A 15263-nucleotide genomic window follows, 5' to 3' on the forward strand; every position below is an offset into this window, starting at 1 on the left:
ACGAGGAAGTAGTACAAGAGATCTGATAGCCTCTCGACCCTTTCGACCCCTTGTTATTCTGTGTGGTTGTTCTGTCCACGGTTCTGTCGACGGTACGTAAGTACAGTACATACATACATACAAGCGGCTGGTACCGCGGCAGCGCGCATGAATAATATGAAAATACAACCATAAAATAACGGACAACGTCGGACAATGCGGACACAACTAGACCGAGCGTCGCATACTTGTAGGCAGACTTGTAGGCTTGTAGTAGAGAAATAGCCTTGCAAAGCAAAGATTAGCAAAGATGATGCGAAAGTAGTCGGTAGCCCAGGTAGCCGGCCAATATAAGCCGCATGCAAGTCGACTGCAGCCGCTAGTCGGTTGGGTTAGTCCGGTACACGCGGTACACGACCTGGTCCGATATCGCTCTCTTGTACGCTAACAAGCATCGAAGGGTACCGAAAGACATTAAATGTGACTGCAAGCGGACGACAGTGCTCTGCGCAGGCCTTGCGATGATCTGACGCTCTGTACATTTGATTTACCTTTAATGTATTCTCAACGCAAACAGTAAAAGGACACAGTTGGCACATTTCCAAAGGATGATCTCGTCTACCGTGCTCTCGATAGACTGCTTCTGTTTGAAGCACTGTGATGTCTTTCAAAGAGACGCTCCCCCGGAAGCGAATTTAGTCTAGAAAGTGCCCTCGGCGCTACTACTATGCAAGAAACGAATCATGCCTGCGGTCGAAGTTCGAGAAGAAAGAGAAAAATGCAACAGGCTGTTGGAGGTAAACACCTGCATGCTGGGTTTTCCGATGTGACTAATCGCGTTAGCGCGTTGGTCATCGATCCTGATCCGGCCTTGCGAGTCATACGTGTTGAATCACCGAGTGATTGATCGATTTCCCGTTTTGTTTCTTTATTCAGGTCTTCGACGATGTGCATGCGTTCCTGTCCGATCGAGTTGTTCGCTCGATTCCCGAAAGCATCGAAGTGTTTTTTCGGGACAACGGTGTGCCGGGAAAACTCAGCGAAGACGTTTCGGACGCCTGCTTGCGGTACATCATCCACGGTTCGTTCATCGACATTCTTGCCGCGCGCAAGATACTTCAGAAGCACCTGCTGCAACAAGACACCGTCGACTTGCAGCGAGTCGCCGAAGCTGACGATGTTGCCCTGTCGGAAGCGTTTCAGGACCACTACGTTGATGTGGCGTCGCACGAGGTTATTGGTGCTGATGTCATCGAAGACTGCCCCGAATTGGCCGCCGAGGAAGATGGCTTCTGTTCACCCAGTGAAACAACGCTTCTCGTCAACGTTGTTGCCGAAAGCGGCGCGTGTAGTGAGTTTTGTTCCTCCGACCTGCAGCACTCGTTTGACCAAATCGAGGCCGTTGCGAGTGATGTCAGCGCTGTCGCCTTGGAAAAGGAGCCGCAGGTAACATTCCTGTTCAGTCGCGCCAAAGTGTAGCGATACAACGAATGTTCGGTTGTTACGAATTAATACCGCATAATATTGTTAGCATTACTGATCAATGCCACTTCAAACATGCCATAACTAACGTCATTGCACCTGAATAAAATTTCTAACTTTACACGTGTATTACACTTACTTTATTTTTGACATTAGTATAATAACTACCTCCTTTACTGTTGTTATGATTCATTTGTATTAGTACAATGTCAAGTTTAATTTTTTCTTTTTTTTAGCAATATTATCTCCGATATTGTTGTGCTATCTGTTATTTTAGATGGTCTTTATATATCTATGTTGTGTTTGATGTTGTGAGGCTAACATACCCGCCCCCCTCTGTAATGCCGAAAGTCCTTGAGGGAAAAAATAAATGAAATACAGTGCACTGACATAATTGGCACGTGGCAGTAGCAAGTGACCCAGATATGCGGTACATTCGGTCCTTTTTCATTTAGCGAACTAGTTAATGGGGTGTTGCTGCCTCAGAGGATGCAACATGTCAGCAATATGCATAACTGTCATTAATTTCACATTGCAGGCTTCATGAATGGCAACCTTACCGCACTCCATGCACTTTTGAGAGACGTGCACGAACAAGAATAGGCACATAACTGCTGCAAGCTAGTTCATAAGATGCTGGGCAAATCGTACAAACCTGTAAACCAGCCTCCGGGACACGATTTCAATCTATAGGCACATTGCCGTGGCATCAGCAGGGTATTAGAAGTGCTCAAGACAAAGACTTACGTACACATTTGCACACTAATGACACATTCATAGCAAACACACAGTAAGGTACATCTTCCCTAGCAACATGTCCACGTGGATTATAAAGACACCATAAATTGTGCAGGCACACAGTTGGCAGGTCTAGCCTTTTTGTCACACTCATCATTGTGATATGTGTTACTCTTGGCTGAAGTCATTGCCAAAATGCTCGAATGCATGGTAGATTTGGCAGTGCATGTCTGTCACTGACTACAAAAAGCAATATAGCCAAGCTCTTATCAAAAGTTACCAACATGGACTACAATATATTGATATTTTGTGGGCTTATATTCAACCGCTGTGACATAATTTTTCATTTCTGTTTGACAAATGATGCAGTTATTACTATGATAATTTTTTTTTCTGGGGTCACCACGCAGTTAGCAACTGGCAGTATAGCTGTGTCTGTTGATACATTGAAGTGTGTGGAACAGCCTTGTGTATGTCCGTGTGTATCTATGTATGCAAATCAAATAAATAAACAAATATATCAAAATTTCGGGAAGTCTTGTTGGAATGTGCCACTCTTAAAGGAGCCCTCCAACACTCTTCAACGCCCCATTTTTTACTCGTGGGTTGCGTAGACTGAAGTACGGACAGGTTAGTGCAGCAAGAACGGCAGCGATAGCGGCACGTGGTCTGAAGTTATTCGATCAGGAAAATTCAAAATACAAGAAAAAAATGCCTACCCTCAACTCAATTTTCGCGGGGTCACATGACTGCATTTCATTCCCCCTGTGACATTTCAGAGAGCCACAATGAAATGAGCTGAACGCTCCTACGTAGGGGAAGCTTGCACACCATTGTTGCTTGTCCTTTCCAGCGTATCGTTGACGTCACTGCCATAGTAACAAATGTGGTGCCTACTTGTCACAACTTGAGCGGGCGCTACTGCTTCGAAGCGAGGCTGGCGAGGCTTTGTCTGCTGTTCCTTACAACGACATTCCATGTCATTCCCTCCTCTCAATCTGAGAAGGGAATTCGTGGAGCGGCAAGGGTGGTGAAACACGGTCGCCCCTGCGCGGGTTGTTCGGTGAACAGCCCGACGAATTACAAGGTCATTCAGCGAAGAAGATTACTTGCACCGCTTCAACAACAATCAAGAGCCTACCGCACGTGCGGAAAGAGGCAGCTTGCAACGTACAGACGCAAAAAGAGGGAAGAGGGAGAAGCATTTCGTATGGACATCCGACCGGCGCAGGCAAGAAAACCAGAGGCGAAATGGCAGCCAGTGCCTCTGTCGTGCTTTGTGGTTGTAGTGATATTTTTTGTTGTGACGGCATCTACTTGGAGTTTATTGAAAAAGCACAGAAAAGAAAAGTGAAACCAAATAGTAATCTCAACTTTGATGCCACGCCACGATCACTTCTAATGTTACATTTATCTAATCATAGGCTGGCGCGCATCGTCGTCATTTCCACCTGCAATAGTTCTGGCGAGCGCCACTATGCGCTGATGCGGTCAACAGTGATGTAGCGACTTTATTGCGTGATTAAAATACTAAATCATTTGATATCGGTGCTTAGACTTATGCTAAAATTATCCCCAGCCATCGTCTATGCAACCCGCAAGTAAAAAATGGGGGCTTGAATAGTGTTGAAGGGCCCCTTTAAGCCTAAAGTCATGGTCCTAGTGCCCTGCCCTGGGCATTTTGGCAGCACTGAGGTGTAGAAATGACTCTGCACAACCCACACGTGGCTGCACTGAGAAGGATAATTTGATCAAAATTGTTCCAGAGCTCCCAGCTATAACCTTTGTGACAGGCTACACATAAGTTCTTGTCATGTGGTTAATAAGACAAGCTGTTATGCATCAACATGTTCCCTTAATTGACTTGTCCTATTAAAGTTTAGAATACCAACCAAGGACACAGTGTTTTTGTTCTTGACCACTGTGGCTGCCCTTCAGTGGAGGTGAAATGCTAAAACACCCGTGCAGGTGTAACATAGCTTTTTGGGCATGTTGGTATGACATAATGAGGCTTATAGCGCACAAAAGAACACGGACAAAGGAAGGCATGACACACATGGGCACTGTGTATGTCACGTATTTTTGCGTGCGCACTATAAGCCTCATCCATGTGGGTGCATATATCCCAAGTGGCAAAAATTATACCGGAGGCCTTCAGTACAGCATACCTTATAGTCATGTAATGGTTTTGGCACATAAAACTGCAGACTTTAATAAACATTTAGAGGAGTTCATGTCAAAAACCTCATATTTTGCTGTATCTTCCGACTGCTTTTATTACACAGCAGGTCAGCTGTGACCCAAGTGCAGTGCCGAATCCAGTTGTCATTGAGATCCACTGCTCGAAACTGGAGGACGCCATGCTGAATCTCCCTTTGGATCTTCCCCCATCCCAAGACAATGTGGTGGAGCAGTTCATGGAAGACCCGACAGCCGTGGCCGTCACCTGTACGACAGATCAGATAGCAGAGGATAGCGGAGGAGACAACGTCGCCCTCGAGCCAGTGACGGAAGTTCAGAAACAGAAGCGTAACTACGAGGAGGTCACGCCTTTCAAGTACTTCTGCGAGCTGTGCTCATTCAAGACAAAGCGGAACAGCCACTACCTGAAGCACATCAAGATACACGAAAAGGTGCAGTGCTGAATGTGACTTTCACCTGCTCTGTTGCATAGGCTAGCCCAGTGAATCATCATCCCACAGCTGGGAGTGTTCATATAGCGAAATCATAATCGAACTGAATGCAGATATTTGGAAAAAAGAAACTTTATCGACTGTCGAGTATTTTGCGATTTCCAACTACATGTAAAGATTGTGAATGGTCCATTTAGTACTAAAAAAAATAAAAAGTTTTATTTAAAATATTTCACTTATCGAATAAAATGGCATTTAAAAGTGGATGTTCACTCAACTGAGCAGACTGTAAGTAGGGATTTAACTAAAAGTTATGTCTGCTGCAAAATGATGTTAACATTCATGAGATGTAGCCATCTTATATTTTGTTTTGAAGGGGGTACTGTTCGGCTATTTTATAAAAGTGTGGGGTTTCTTTGGTTTATGAATGTGCTGTGTGTCAAAGTGATGGTGACATCGCTTGACAAGCAGGCAATTTAGCACTGACCAAAATATTTCTATCTAGTAGCGCAGGACCAATGGCAAGGAAGGTACAGTACCAGAATAATGAATTCTCTTATGTACTACCTAATCATGCATGAGCAGTCTTTATGTAACGAGGCGTTATCATGGCTTTTCACTACTTACATCCTTCTTTCTCCCTGTGTGTTCAAACAAGTTTCGTTGTTCCTAGTATTGAAAAAGAAACAACTAAAAGGCAAATTCTCAAACAATGCAAACTGAATAGAGAAGACCATTTGGTTCGTGCTATAAATTTTTAATCACATGCCCCTATGCTTCTACTTTTACATTTGGAATCTTACATCATGCCAAGTGATTTGAGACTCTAATTTGATAAAGCTTTGAAACCACTGCATTTGCTAACCTAGACACATCAATTTTGCACTTTGGCTTATTTTTGTAAGATTAATACCAATTGCTCTTTGCTGACTAGCTTCCTTTTCCGTGTTTAGAGAATGTTCCTCGTCTTGAGTAGCAGATGTGTGCTCTTATCTCAATGGCAGGTGACTACACTGCACAGCTGCGACAAGTGTTCCTTCACCACGATGCGCCTGGGCCACTTGAGAAGGCATGCATCTACTCACAGCAACCATCTTCATCGCTGCACCCATTGCAGCTACACAACTGACGACCAAAAGTTGCTCCTGCGACACAACCGCATGCGCCATTATCGGACTAAGCGTTCCCGACAAGCACCGGCCAAGGTACGGGGCAACAGCAGTTACATTTCCTATGCTTTCTGCTTAGTTTCAACTTCAGAAGCATGTGGGATCTATGCAGCTTCTCGTAGTCGAATGCTTGAGACATAGTAATATAAATTTGTGTTACATTTGAACCTTGTCTAACCATCTGTAGTTTGTATCCTCCTTTTATTGATACATTGTTTTGTACTCTTTTTGTCTTCTATTTTATGTTTTTTTAGAGTGTTATGTTTTGAGTGTAGATGTTATGTTACCCCTTATCTTAACATTGTGTTAATTACTTTTGATATTGTATTATACTACCTGTATCACTTTATTTTTTGCCCCCTACAGTAGTGCCCATTTCGGCACTGTAGGTAGTATTTGAATGAATGAATGAATGAATGAATGAATGAATGAATGAATGAATGAATGAATGAATGAATGAATGAATGAATGAATGAATGAATGATTATAGGGCTGAATTACTTTTCTGGTCTCTCTCTCTCTTCCTTCCTCGCTCCCCTTTGTGTTCATGCACAGGAAATTTTACCAAAATAAGGTGAAAAAGATTGGAGATACCATCACCTCAAACGCATAGTGCCAAAAGGGAAAGCTGCACTATTTAGGGCAGATGAGTATACGATAGTGTAGCTGTATAATGGTTGGTGTCAGCATTTGACTAATTATGTGTGATTTATTGCCAGCTTCATCTTGTTTTTAGTTAGCCACACCATGTTGTTTCGTTATGTCTTAGTCACTTAGTGGTGCGTATGACGCTGGACATTTGTTATACAGAGGTTAACTGGGGGTATGGGAAGGAATGCGGCTGTATGCCAGTAAGAATGTTAAGTGTGTAGGTGGTAGTGCCGAGGTGCAGGAGGCACGGCTTCATGGTGTTTGATGGCACTCGAAGTCTATCCTTGCAACCTGCTGCAGCCAAAGCTTGCAGTTAGAGAGCCAGCTGTATTACCTACACCTCTGGTCAGTTTCTGCTGAAATATTGCACAGAATGGGCCCCCTTTGCGTGCTGCTTAAAGGTATAGTTCCCAATTTGCCCGCCTTCAATTCTTCTACAGCATGCCACGCTGTGCACAGTCATGGACGAGAGCATTTTCTTCTCTGTTTACTTGTCAATAAAGCTTGAGTGCACATTGTTTACTAATCTAGGCACTATAGGAATGTCAATTTAATGGATGGTGGTTATTTTTCATTGGCGTGGCCTTTGAAACGGGGAGGTGAGAAATAGCAGCCACTTAGCCTGCATTCACCACTGCAAAAGAATGGTTGTCGCTTTGTTGAAAGACACGTAACAGTGACGGGTGGTGCCTCCGGGCTGCTTCAGCGAAATCGGCGTTTCTTGAATGATGCCCTGGCAGACAGCATGAACTTAAGCTTTACTGCGAACAACACAGGCAAATAAGCTTGAATTTGGGCTATTAAACTGATTCTTTTGCAAAATGCTATGTCTGTGAAAAGTACATCAACGGAAATGAACCAGCAGTTTAGTTTTAAGTTGTGTACATCCTCCGCTTCTATTTATGCAACACTCATTGCATGCTTGATTACATTCTAGATAGGTCACTCACCCTCCATGCAGTATTGCATTTTTTTCCAAAGCAAGCAGTCACAAATATTTAGGATAAAACTTGCTTTTATAAAGTTTCAATGTGTCCTCTGCCTTGCAGCCTATGGAATGCCCCCACTGCAACTACCGTACCACACGGCCACTACTACTTGCCAGACACCGTCAACGCCACGCAGGCGACAGCGGGACGCTCCAGAGCAGTGCGCCCTTGCACCAGTGCACCCAGTGTGGCTACCAGACGCATCGCAAGGAGCACCTGGTGCGGCACCGAGCCAATGTCCACGGAGGGGCGCGCCCATTCCTGTGTCACCGTTGTGGCAAGGCCTTCAAACGGGCAGATGCCTTGCGCCAGCACCATCTGACACATGCCGGCCCGAACGAGGGTGCCCCTCCAGCCTCTTTTGCATGCCCACAATGCCACAAGGTGGGTACTGTCTGCATTCGGTGCCAAATGCCAAATGAAATTGTGTTGTTGCTGACGCTGAGGACCATTAGAACACAAAACATGCGAGCCTTTGGTACAGCAACAGCAAGCCCTGCAGCATGTTATCATAGTGTGGAAGTATGCATATATGCGGACTCATGAGTTCACAAAATTTAGCAAAGAAATGTTTTGATGAACAAGATGTGAGGAGGTCATCTGTCTTTTCTATTGTATTGTTTTCCTGCAATAGGTGTCAGGTATGTGTAGCACTAATGGTATCATAGTGAAACGATGAGAAACCTTATTATGATGATGCCGTGAAAACTTTGTAACGACTTCAGTATTAATCTATACCAACCTTGTAGACTATTTTACAGATGGGTTTCAGTGCCGCCATATTGGGCTGTAGCCTTGCCGTTTTGTATGTTTAACAACTCGACGAACATTGCTAAGGTAGACGCATACGCATGAAGACGGTTGGGTCTGTGCATTCGATGTTCCATGACCTTATTAATTCATGTCGTGATATACAAAAACAAGAAAGCATTCGTATAACAGCCCAAGGTGGCGGCGCGCCCATGCATAAAATCTTCTATAGAAACAATGCAACTGCACATCGGCCTTGACTTGTGCAGTCAGGCAATGCGAGAGCAATCGGTTTTCGATATGTTGATGAAAAATTGTATTTAATGTGCACACTAAATGTTAAATCATTCGCTACTATTTTGATTCCCAGATATTCAGATGCATTGTTAATTCTGTATGCATGTAATAGCAGGTTCTTCTCTGGTTATAGTCATTTTGGACCAGTTAGGGATGTTTAAACTTATCTTCTCGCTCTGTCAACCGCTAGAAACCGATGTCGGAAAATTGGTCACCTGCCCCGTCTTCCTCCCTCTCTCCACTATTTTGTTTCTTGTCCAGTGGTGAGAGTTTCTGCACTTTAACTTCTACAGTCAAACCTCGATATATCGAACACGGACATATCGAATTATTGCCTATATCGAACGGTTCCTATATCACGTGGGAAATCGCATGCATTTTTAATTTTTTATTTAGAACGAAATTTGACGTATAATGGATATATCGAACTCGGCCACCCCAAACCGCCCGCGCTCCGTTGACAGGCGGCGAGCTTTCCCGCCGCGCTCCGTTGACAGGCGGCGAGCTTTCCCGCAACTCTCGAAAATAGCGGTAGCGCGGTGGGCGTTTACGACTGCTGCACACATCGATGGCGCCGAGTGCGCCACTTGAACGTAGCGGCATACGCACGCCGCAGCCTTGCAGCAACGACGCACTGCACTTGTTGCACCAGCTCCTCCTTGATAGTATCGCCAGGCATCCGTCGCATCGGTCGTTGTTGTGCTCGTGTGTTAGGCCTGCCGCGCGTTGTGGTGTGTGTAGCGATGGCTGCAGACGCGAAGAAACGGACGACCCTGACTTTTGCAGCAAAACTGGAAGCAATCCAGCGCGTTGAGAATGGTGAGAAGAAGTCGAGCGTCGCGGACGGGTTAGGCATACCAAGGAGCACATTGAGTACTCTGCTCAAAAACAAAGCCGACATAAAGGCCAAGGCCGAGAAGAGTCAGCACTCGGGCGCGCGGCGTGTACGCAAAGCTGCTTTTGAAGATGTTGAGAAGTCTCTCCACAAGTGGTTCATGGACGCAAGGGCCCGAAATATTCCTGTATCGGGGCCGATGTTGCAACAGAAGGCAAAGAACTTTGCATTCATTCTCGGCGTCGAGAATTTCAGTGCGAGTAGCGGTTGGCTACAACGTTTTAAGACTCGTTTCAACATTGTCGGGAAGACTGTGTCGGGAGAGAGTGAGGACGCCAATGATGAAGAAATTCAGAAGTGGCTTGATCATGAGTGGCCCAAAGTTCTCGCCAAGTATGAGCCGAGCCAAATCTTTAATGCTGACGAGACGGGCCTGTTCTGGCGAATGCTTCCGCGGCAAACGCTGGACACTCGCGGGGACAAGTGCCACGGGGGCAAGCAAGGCAAGGCCCGTGTGACGGTCCTATTGGCTGCCAATATGGATGGGAGCACGAAGCTGCGGCCACTTGTAATTGGCAAATTTAAAACCCCGAGGTGCATGCGGAACTGCCCCAATATTCCGGTGACTTATGCCTGGAATAAGAAGTCGTGGATGACGAGGGATATTTTCCTCAAGTGGCTGAAGGCGTGGGATTCGGACCTGGTGCGTCAGGGACGGAAGGTATGCCTTATCGTCGATAACTGCACGGCACACCACACCGATGCCCAGCTGAGCAACATCGAAGTGGTATTTCTGCCGCCCAACACCACTTCGAAGCTCCAACCGTTGGACCAGGGCATTATCCGCACATTTAAGTCTATCTACAAGCGTCAGCTGATCGACATTTTGCTTGTAAGACTCCGGATGGGCCAAGATCTGAAGATCGATCTTTTGGGCGCCATCCAAATGCTCAAGGCGTCGTGGGAAAACGTCAAGCAGTCGACGATAGCCAACTGCTTTTGGCATGCGGGCTTCGGTGGACGCACTGACGAAGCATCAGTGGAAGAATCCGAGGAAGCTGGGTTGGCATGCGCAGATGAAGAAAGCGAGCTCGCCGAAACGTGGAGCAAGCTGGAGAGCTTTGTTGGTGCGGAGCCGCAAAGCATGTGCATCGAAGACTTCGTTGGAGGTGACGACAGCACTGGTACAACGGCGGAGCTAACGGATGTAGAGATCGTCGCCGAAGCTACCGCTGAGCAGCCGAATGAAGACGCTGCCGAGGTGGATCCCGCAAGCGCTGATGGTGCCCCGCTCCCGACATCAGCTGAGGTCGTAGCCGCATTGGCCCTTGCGCGCCGCCACTGCAGCGCGATTGAAGGCACCGGCCTTTCACTTGTGGATCGCCTGGACTATGTTGAGGACGCAGTCGTCAAACACGCCATTGCCAACAAAAAGCAGGCTACTCTTTTTCAGTATTTTAAGCCAACACAATAAATACTTTGTTTGAATCTTCAAGTGAGTATTTACTGCACCACGATTAGTTCGTTGGTTGTTTTCCACAAGTTCTTGACGCATTTTTTACGTGATTTTTTATATCGAATTCTGGATATATCGAACTATTTCGCGATCGCCGTGCCGTTCGATATATCGAGGTTCGACTGTACTATTCCATCCTGCAGCATGGCAGAGTTGTTTTCTATAGTGTGATAGTGATGACAGCAGTATCAAATCATGGTTGATTGCTCTGTTTTGTCTCCATTGAACCACATGGTCACTGGCCTTTTACAGTGCTCTTTTTATTCTTATCCTTGAAAGCACCTGATGTTTGTTTTTTCGTTTTCCAATGACGCTACCTTCACAATCTAACGTAACATTGCTTTGTTGATTGTTAAATGTATGAAATGTCTAATTTGTATGCTCCCTCATCTTGAGAACCAAGCACCAACAGAAAAAGAAGGAAAGAAAAGATGTACTCTCGTCTCTTGGCATCTTGTCTCATGTCGAGGTTTTCGTTCTTCTGTTGTCTGCTCTCCTTACTACATTTCCCTTTTGTCACTTCACTGCTGTGTGACTGCAAGACATGTAACAAGATGGTGTGCTGTCTGTAGCTAATATCGGTTTCATTAACTAAAAAACAAAACAGCGGAATCTGATTACTGTGTGTTAAACTGACAGTCCAACGCAGAAGGACATAAAGAAGTGAGTAGCCCCCAGTTCATGATTACAATTTTGTCATCTCGATGCCCACATCTGTGATTGGCAACGTTTTCAGCTTGCATGGTTGCAGACCTTGCAATGAAATTACCATTTTTCCAGGTCTTCCGGACCCACTCGCACCTCTCGGAGCACCAAGCAATCCATTCAACGGCACGACCATTTTTGTGCGAGATCTGCGGCTCGGCTTTCAAGACGCGCTCCGTGCAACGCAAGCACGTTCAGTCGGTTCACAACAATCCGCGGGCATTCTGCTGCAGCTGCTGCACCAAGAAGTTCAACACTCAGTATGCGTTAAAACGGCACCAGAAGCTTCACCAGCCGCCATCCGAGCAGCAACAACGGCACCAGCAGCCAGCACAGCCGCATCTACTCGCACCCCCATCATTGCCACTACCAGAGGAGCAGATTCATGCTGCAACAACACTTCAAGGTAAATGCACAAAGTAAATTTGCAGTTGAAGCGGCAGAAGCTGGGCTCCTGACTCCTCTGCCTCTCACCCCATCCCTCCAGCATAAAATATCGATAGTGTATGCTCGACCTTTACCACTCGTTAAATTGTTGTACAGCCAGCAACAAAAGTGGGTGAGATGTACGTTCCACAAAAAACACACACACTTTCACACATACTTAGAGTTAACGTGAAAGGACTTTTTGACGGCCTTGTTGGTGTATAATGATGTAAAGGTTACTGAACGCAAGAAAAGACGCAACACACAAGGAAGATACACAAGCTCCCTTGTGTATCTTCCTTGTGTGTTGCGTCTTTTCTTGTGCTCAGTAGCATTTATATCATTAGAGCTAACATTCCTGCTTTCAAAGACACGGGTTTGATTCTGGCTACGGCAGTCGTATTTCGGTGGAGGCAAAATGCTAGAGGTCCATGTACTGTGCAGGGTCAGTTCTTGTTAAAGAACCCCACGTATTCAAGATTATCCCAAGCCCTTCATTACAGCATCTCTCATAGTGTGAGTCGCTTTGGGATGTTAAACCCTAGAAACCTAACCAGAAACATAACCTAGAACTTTCAAGCAGCCTCAACGAAAATAAATTAGTTTAGTATTTTCCCGACATTTCAGAGCCAACCCAGTGCCTTCTTCAGGGGTAGTGATGATGAAGATTGCATGACGCACCTTTTAAAACTTTAATTTTACTGTCTCCATCTTCACTCCCCTTGAAAAAGGAACCAAGTTTGTCCCGAAACATCGAGAAAGCAGACCCATTTTGTGGTTGGAGCCATTCGAAAGTTCTAACCTTCGCACATGTATGCAAATTTGGGGAACTCTTACATCAAACACACTGAAGCTTGAGTATAAGGACATTCACATACTTTGTATGTGTACCGATGCATTTTATCAAACACGCCCAGAATGAATGTCTTGAAAATGGTGTCCATCCTGAAAATCAGTTGGAAGTAGACGCACCCTGGAAGCTCACTGGCTTCTTGTAAATTGCAGTATGTGCGTTAAAGTAAGTAGTAGCCTCAAGGATAGTTGCTATTGATTATTAATTTTTTTTATTAACCAGCTGGGTATTTTGACTTCCCTTCCAAGTACTGATGTCAGTCTGTCACTTTGACTAATCGTGCTCGGAGATTACGATTGCGCTTTCTGTCACAACCAGTTTATGAAAATGCTGTATGACCAAAAAAAAAGAAAGACATCCCACACTAGTAGTACTTGGGGCAAGTGTGTCTAATATTAAAGTAGTCAGAAGTGTCTCGTGTTGGCTGGATAACTTTTTAAACCATGGCGGTATGAGCATTTAATGACAGTTCAGTCCTGCAGAAGCCCGTAAGGTGGATAGAGGATCTAAAAGGGAATGATCTAAGCTTTGTGCTACAAATGGTTGGACTACAGTCTTTACTTTTTGTAGTAACGTGTTTCACATCCTTTTTTTTTTTTTAATTTATTTCATCGTCATATCCTCCTGTTTCAATGTCTGATCGCTGCTTTTGAACCTTCTACTCCTTTATCCACACTGCTATATAGGGTATATTGTAGGGATGGGCGAATATTCGGGCGTTTCGAATATTCGAACGAATATTAAAGTATTCGAATTCGCTTCGATACGAATTTAGATTATTCGAAATTTCGAAGTATTCGAAATGAACGAATACATGTATATATTTGACCACACATAACTTCCTGTAAAGGTAGTTTCACTGCAGCGTCTGATTGCTGTGCAGTGAAACCACCTATCTAGGGGAAATCTGCACTGCCGCAAGGCCACACTTCAAGGTTAAATGTACATATTTTTCTTTTTTTAAGTTTAAAAGCTTGCTATATGGGCTTATATGCGCTAAGTCTAGTAATTTTTAAATTGTAACGTATTGTACCACTTATAACTTGCACCCTACTGCTATTCAAATTTTTATGCTATTCAAGGTTTCTTCCACTTCATTTCAAACCAAAAAAGTGACATTCACTCATACCTAGTTCCAATTCTTAAAAATATTGTGCAAGGGTCATGACGAAAATGCTCATTTTGCTTAATAATATGTGGTGAGAACTATTCGAACTATTCGATTCGAAATTATTCGACCAAACCACTATTCGCTTCGGATTCGCTTCGAACATCAAATTTACTATTCGCCCATCCCTAGTATATTGAACAGGTAATGCCCCTAGACTTGTCTGCAGGGTTGCTGCTGAGGCAAAGTCAAGTCGTCTTGTCGAAGCATTGGCTCCGGAAGACTCTCCTGTTAACGATTTTTCGTCGCCTAAGCCTCCATCTTTCCCTGAACATCTGTATTGTTGATATTAAGTAACAGGCCTGTAGCCAGGGGGGAAGAGGGCCCTCCCCCCCCCCTCCCCCCAGGTTTTTATAGAGGGGGGTGTTTTACAGAAAATAAATAATGAAAATAGGTGTTTTTCTAAAATAGTCAAGCACTACAGCAAGTGGGCCCCTCCCTCAAAAAAAGTTCCTGTCTATGGGCCTGTTGAGTAACATAACGCTTAATGAAGTTAATTTACCAGAACAGAGTGCGAGTTGCCATTCATTCATGTCTTTTCCTTTTCTTTCCCCCCCTCCCCCTCCTCCTTCTGCTATAAACCAGACGTCCTTGGAAGCACGGCTCCTGCCATGTCCGGACCAGTGGCCGAGGTGCCTGGCCTAGAGCATGTCATAACAACCGTGCCCATTCAAGACACGTGCGACGTGATTGGACAGATCTCGACAGCCATGCTGCAACCTGCGGAGACTGCAACCCTGCTGTACCTAACAAACCCTCTGCCACCATTTTGAACTCAAAGAAAGAAGAGATTTTCAAGTTTCATGAATGTCGGGAAAAATTTCGCAGCACTTTAGAAATCTCAAAGCAGCTGTATGTACGTATACTAATAGGCAGTGAACGCTTGTGCCGCAGGCTGCAGTTGCGACAGATTCGCGATTGAAATTTGAACACGCGTAGTGATTTATGCATGAATTCGAAATGATGGTATATATTTGGTGGATGTTTATAGTAAACGTTGCTCTTCTGAAGTGATTCCAATTGTCAAAAAGCTCACTAGGCTCTGCTCTCTGGTGTTTGCGTGGATGCCTTC

At 45.0% G+C, this 15263-nt stretch overlaps 1 protein-coding gene across 2 annotated transcripts; it reads left to right on the plus strand.

Annotated features, from left to right (window-relative positions):
* Positions 1 to 381: 381 nt before the first annotated feature.
* On the plus strand, positions 382 to 14978 carry LOC119387004 (zinc finger protein 623). Of its 2 annotated transcripts, none has more exons than XM_037654308.2 (7): positions 382 to 776; positions 916 to 1425; positions 4485 to 4832; positions 5837 to 6037; positions 7702 to 8025; positions 11820 to 12150; positions 14777 to 14978. In XM_037654308.2, the coding sequence occupies exons 1-7, from the start codon at positions 723 to 725 to the stop codon at positions 14962 to 14964; spliced, it is 1956 nt and encodes a 651-aa protein (XP_037510236.1). In that variant the 5' UTR covers positions 382 to 722; the 3' UTR covers positions 14965 to 14978. The 2 variants fall into 2 exon arrangements, with proteins under 2 accessions (XP_037510236.1, XP_037510237.1); XM_037654309.2 differs by having other exon boundaries at positions 4488 to 4832.
* Positions 14979 to 15263: the final 285 nt, after the last annotated feature.

The sequence above is a fragment of the Rhipicephalus sanguineus genome, chromosome 3 (genome assembly GCF_013339695.2).
Source record: "Rhipicephalus sanguineus isolate Rsan-2018 chromosome 3, BIME_Rsan_1.4, whole genome shotgun sequence".
Lineage (NCBI taxonomy): Eukaryota > Metazoa > Arthropoda > Arachnida > Ixodida > Ixodidae > Rhipicephalus > Rhipicephalus sanguineus.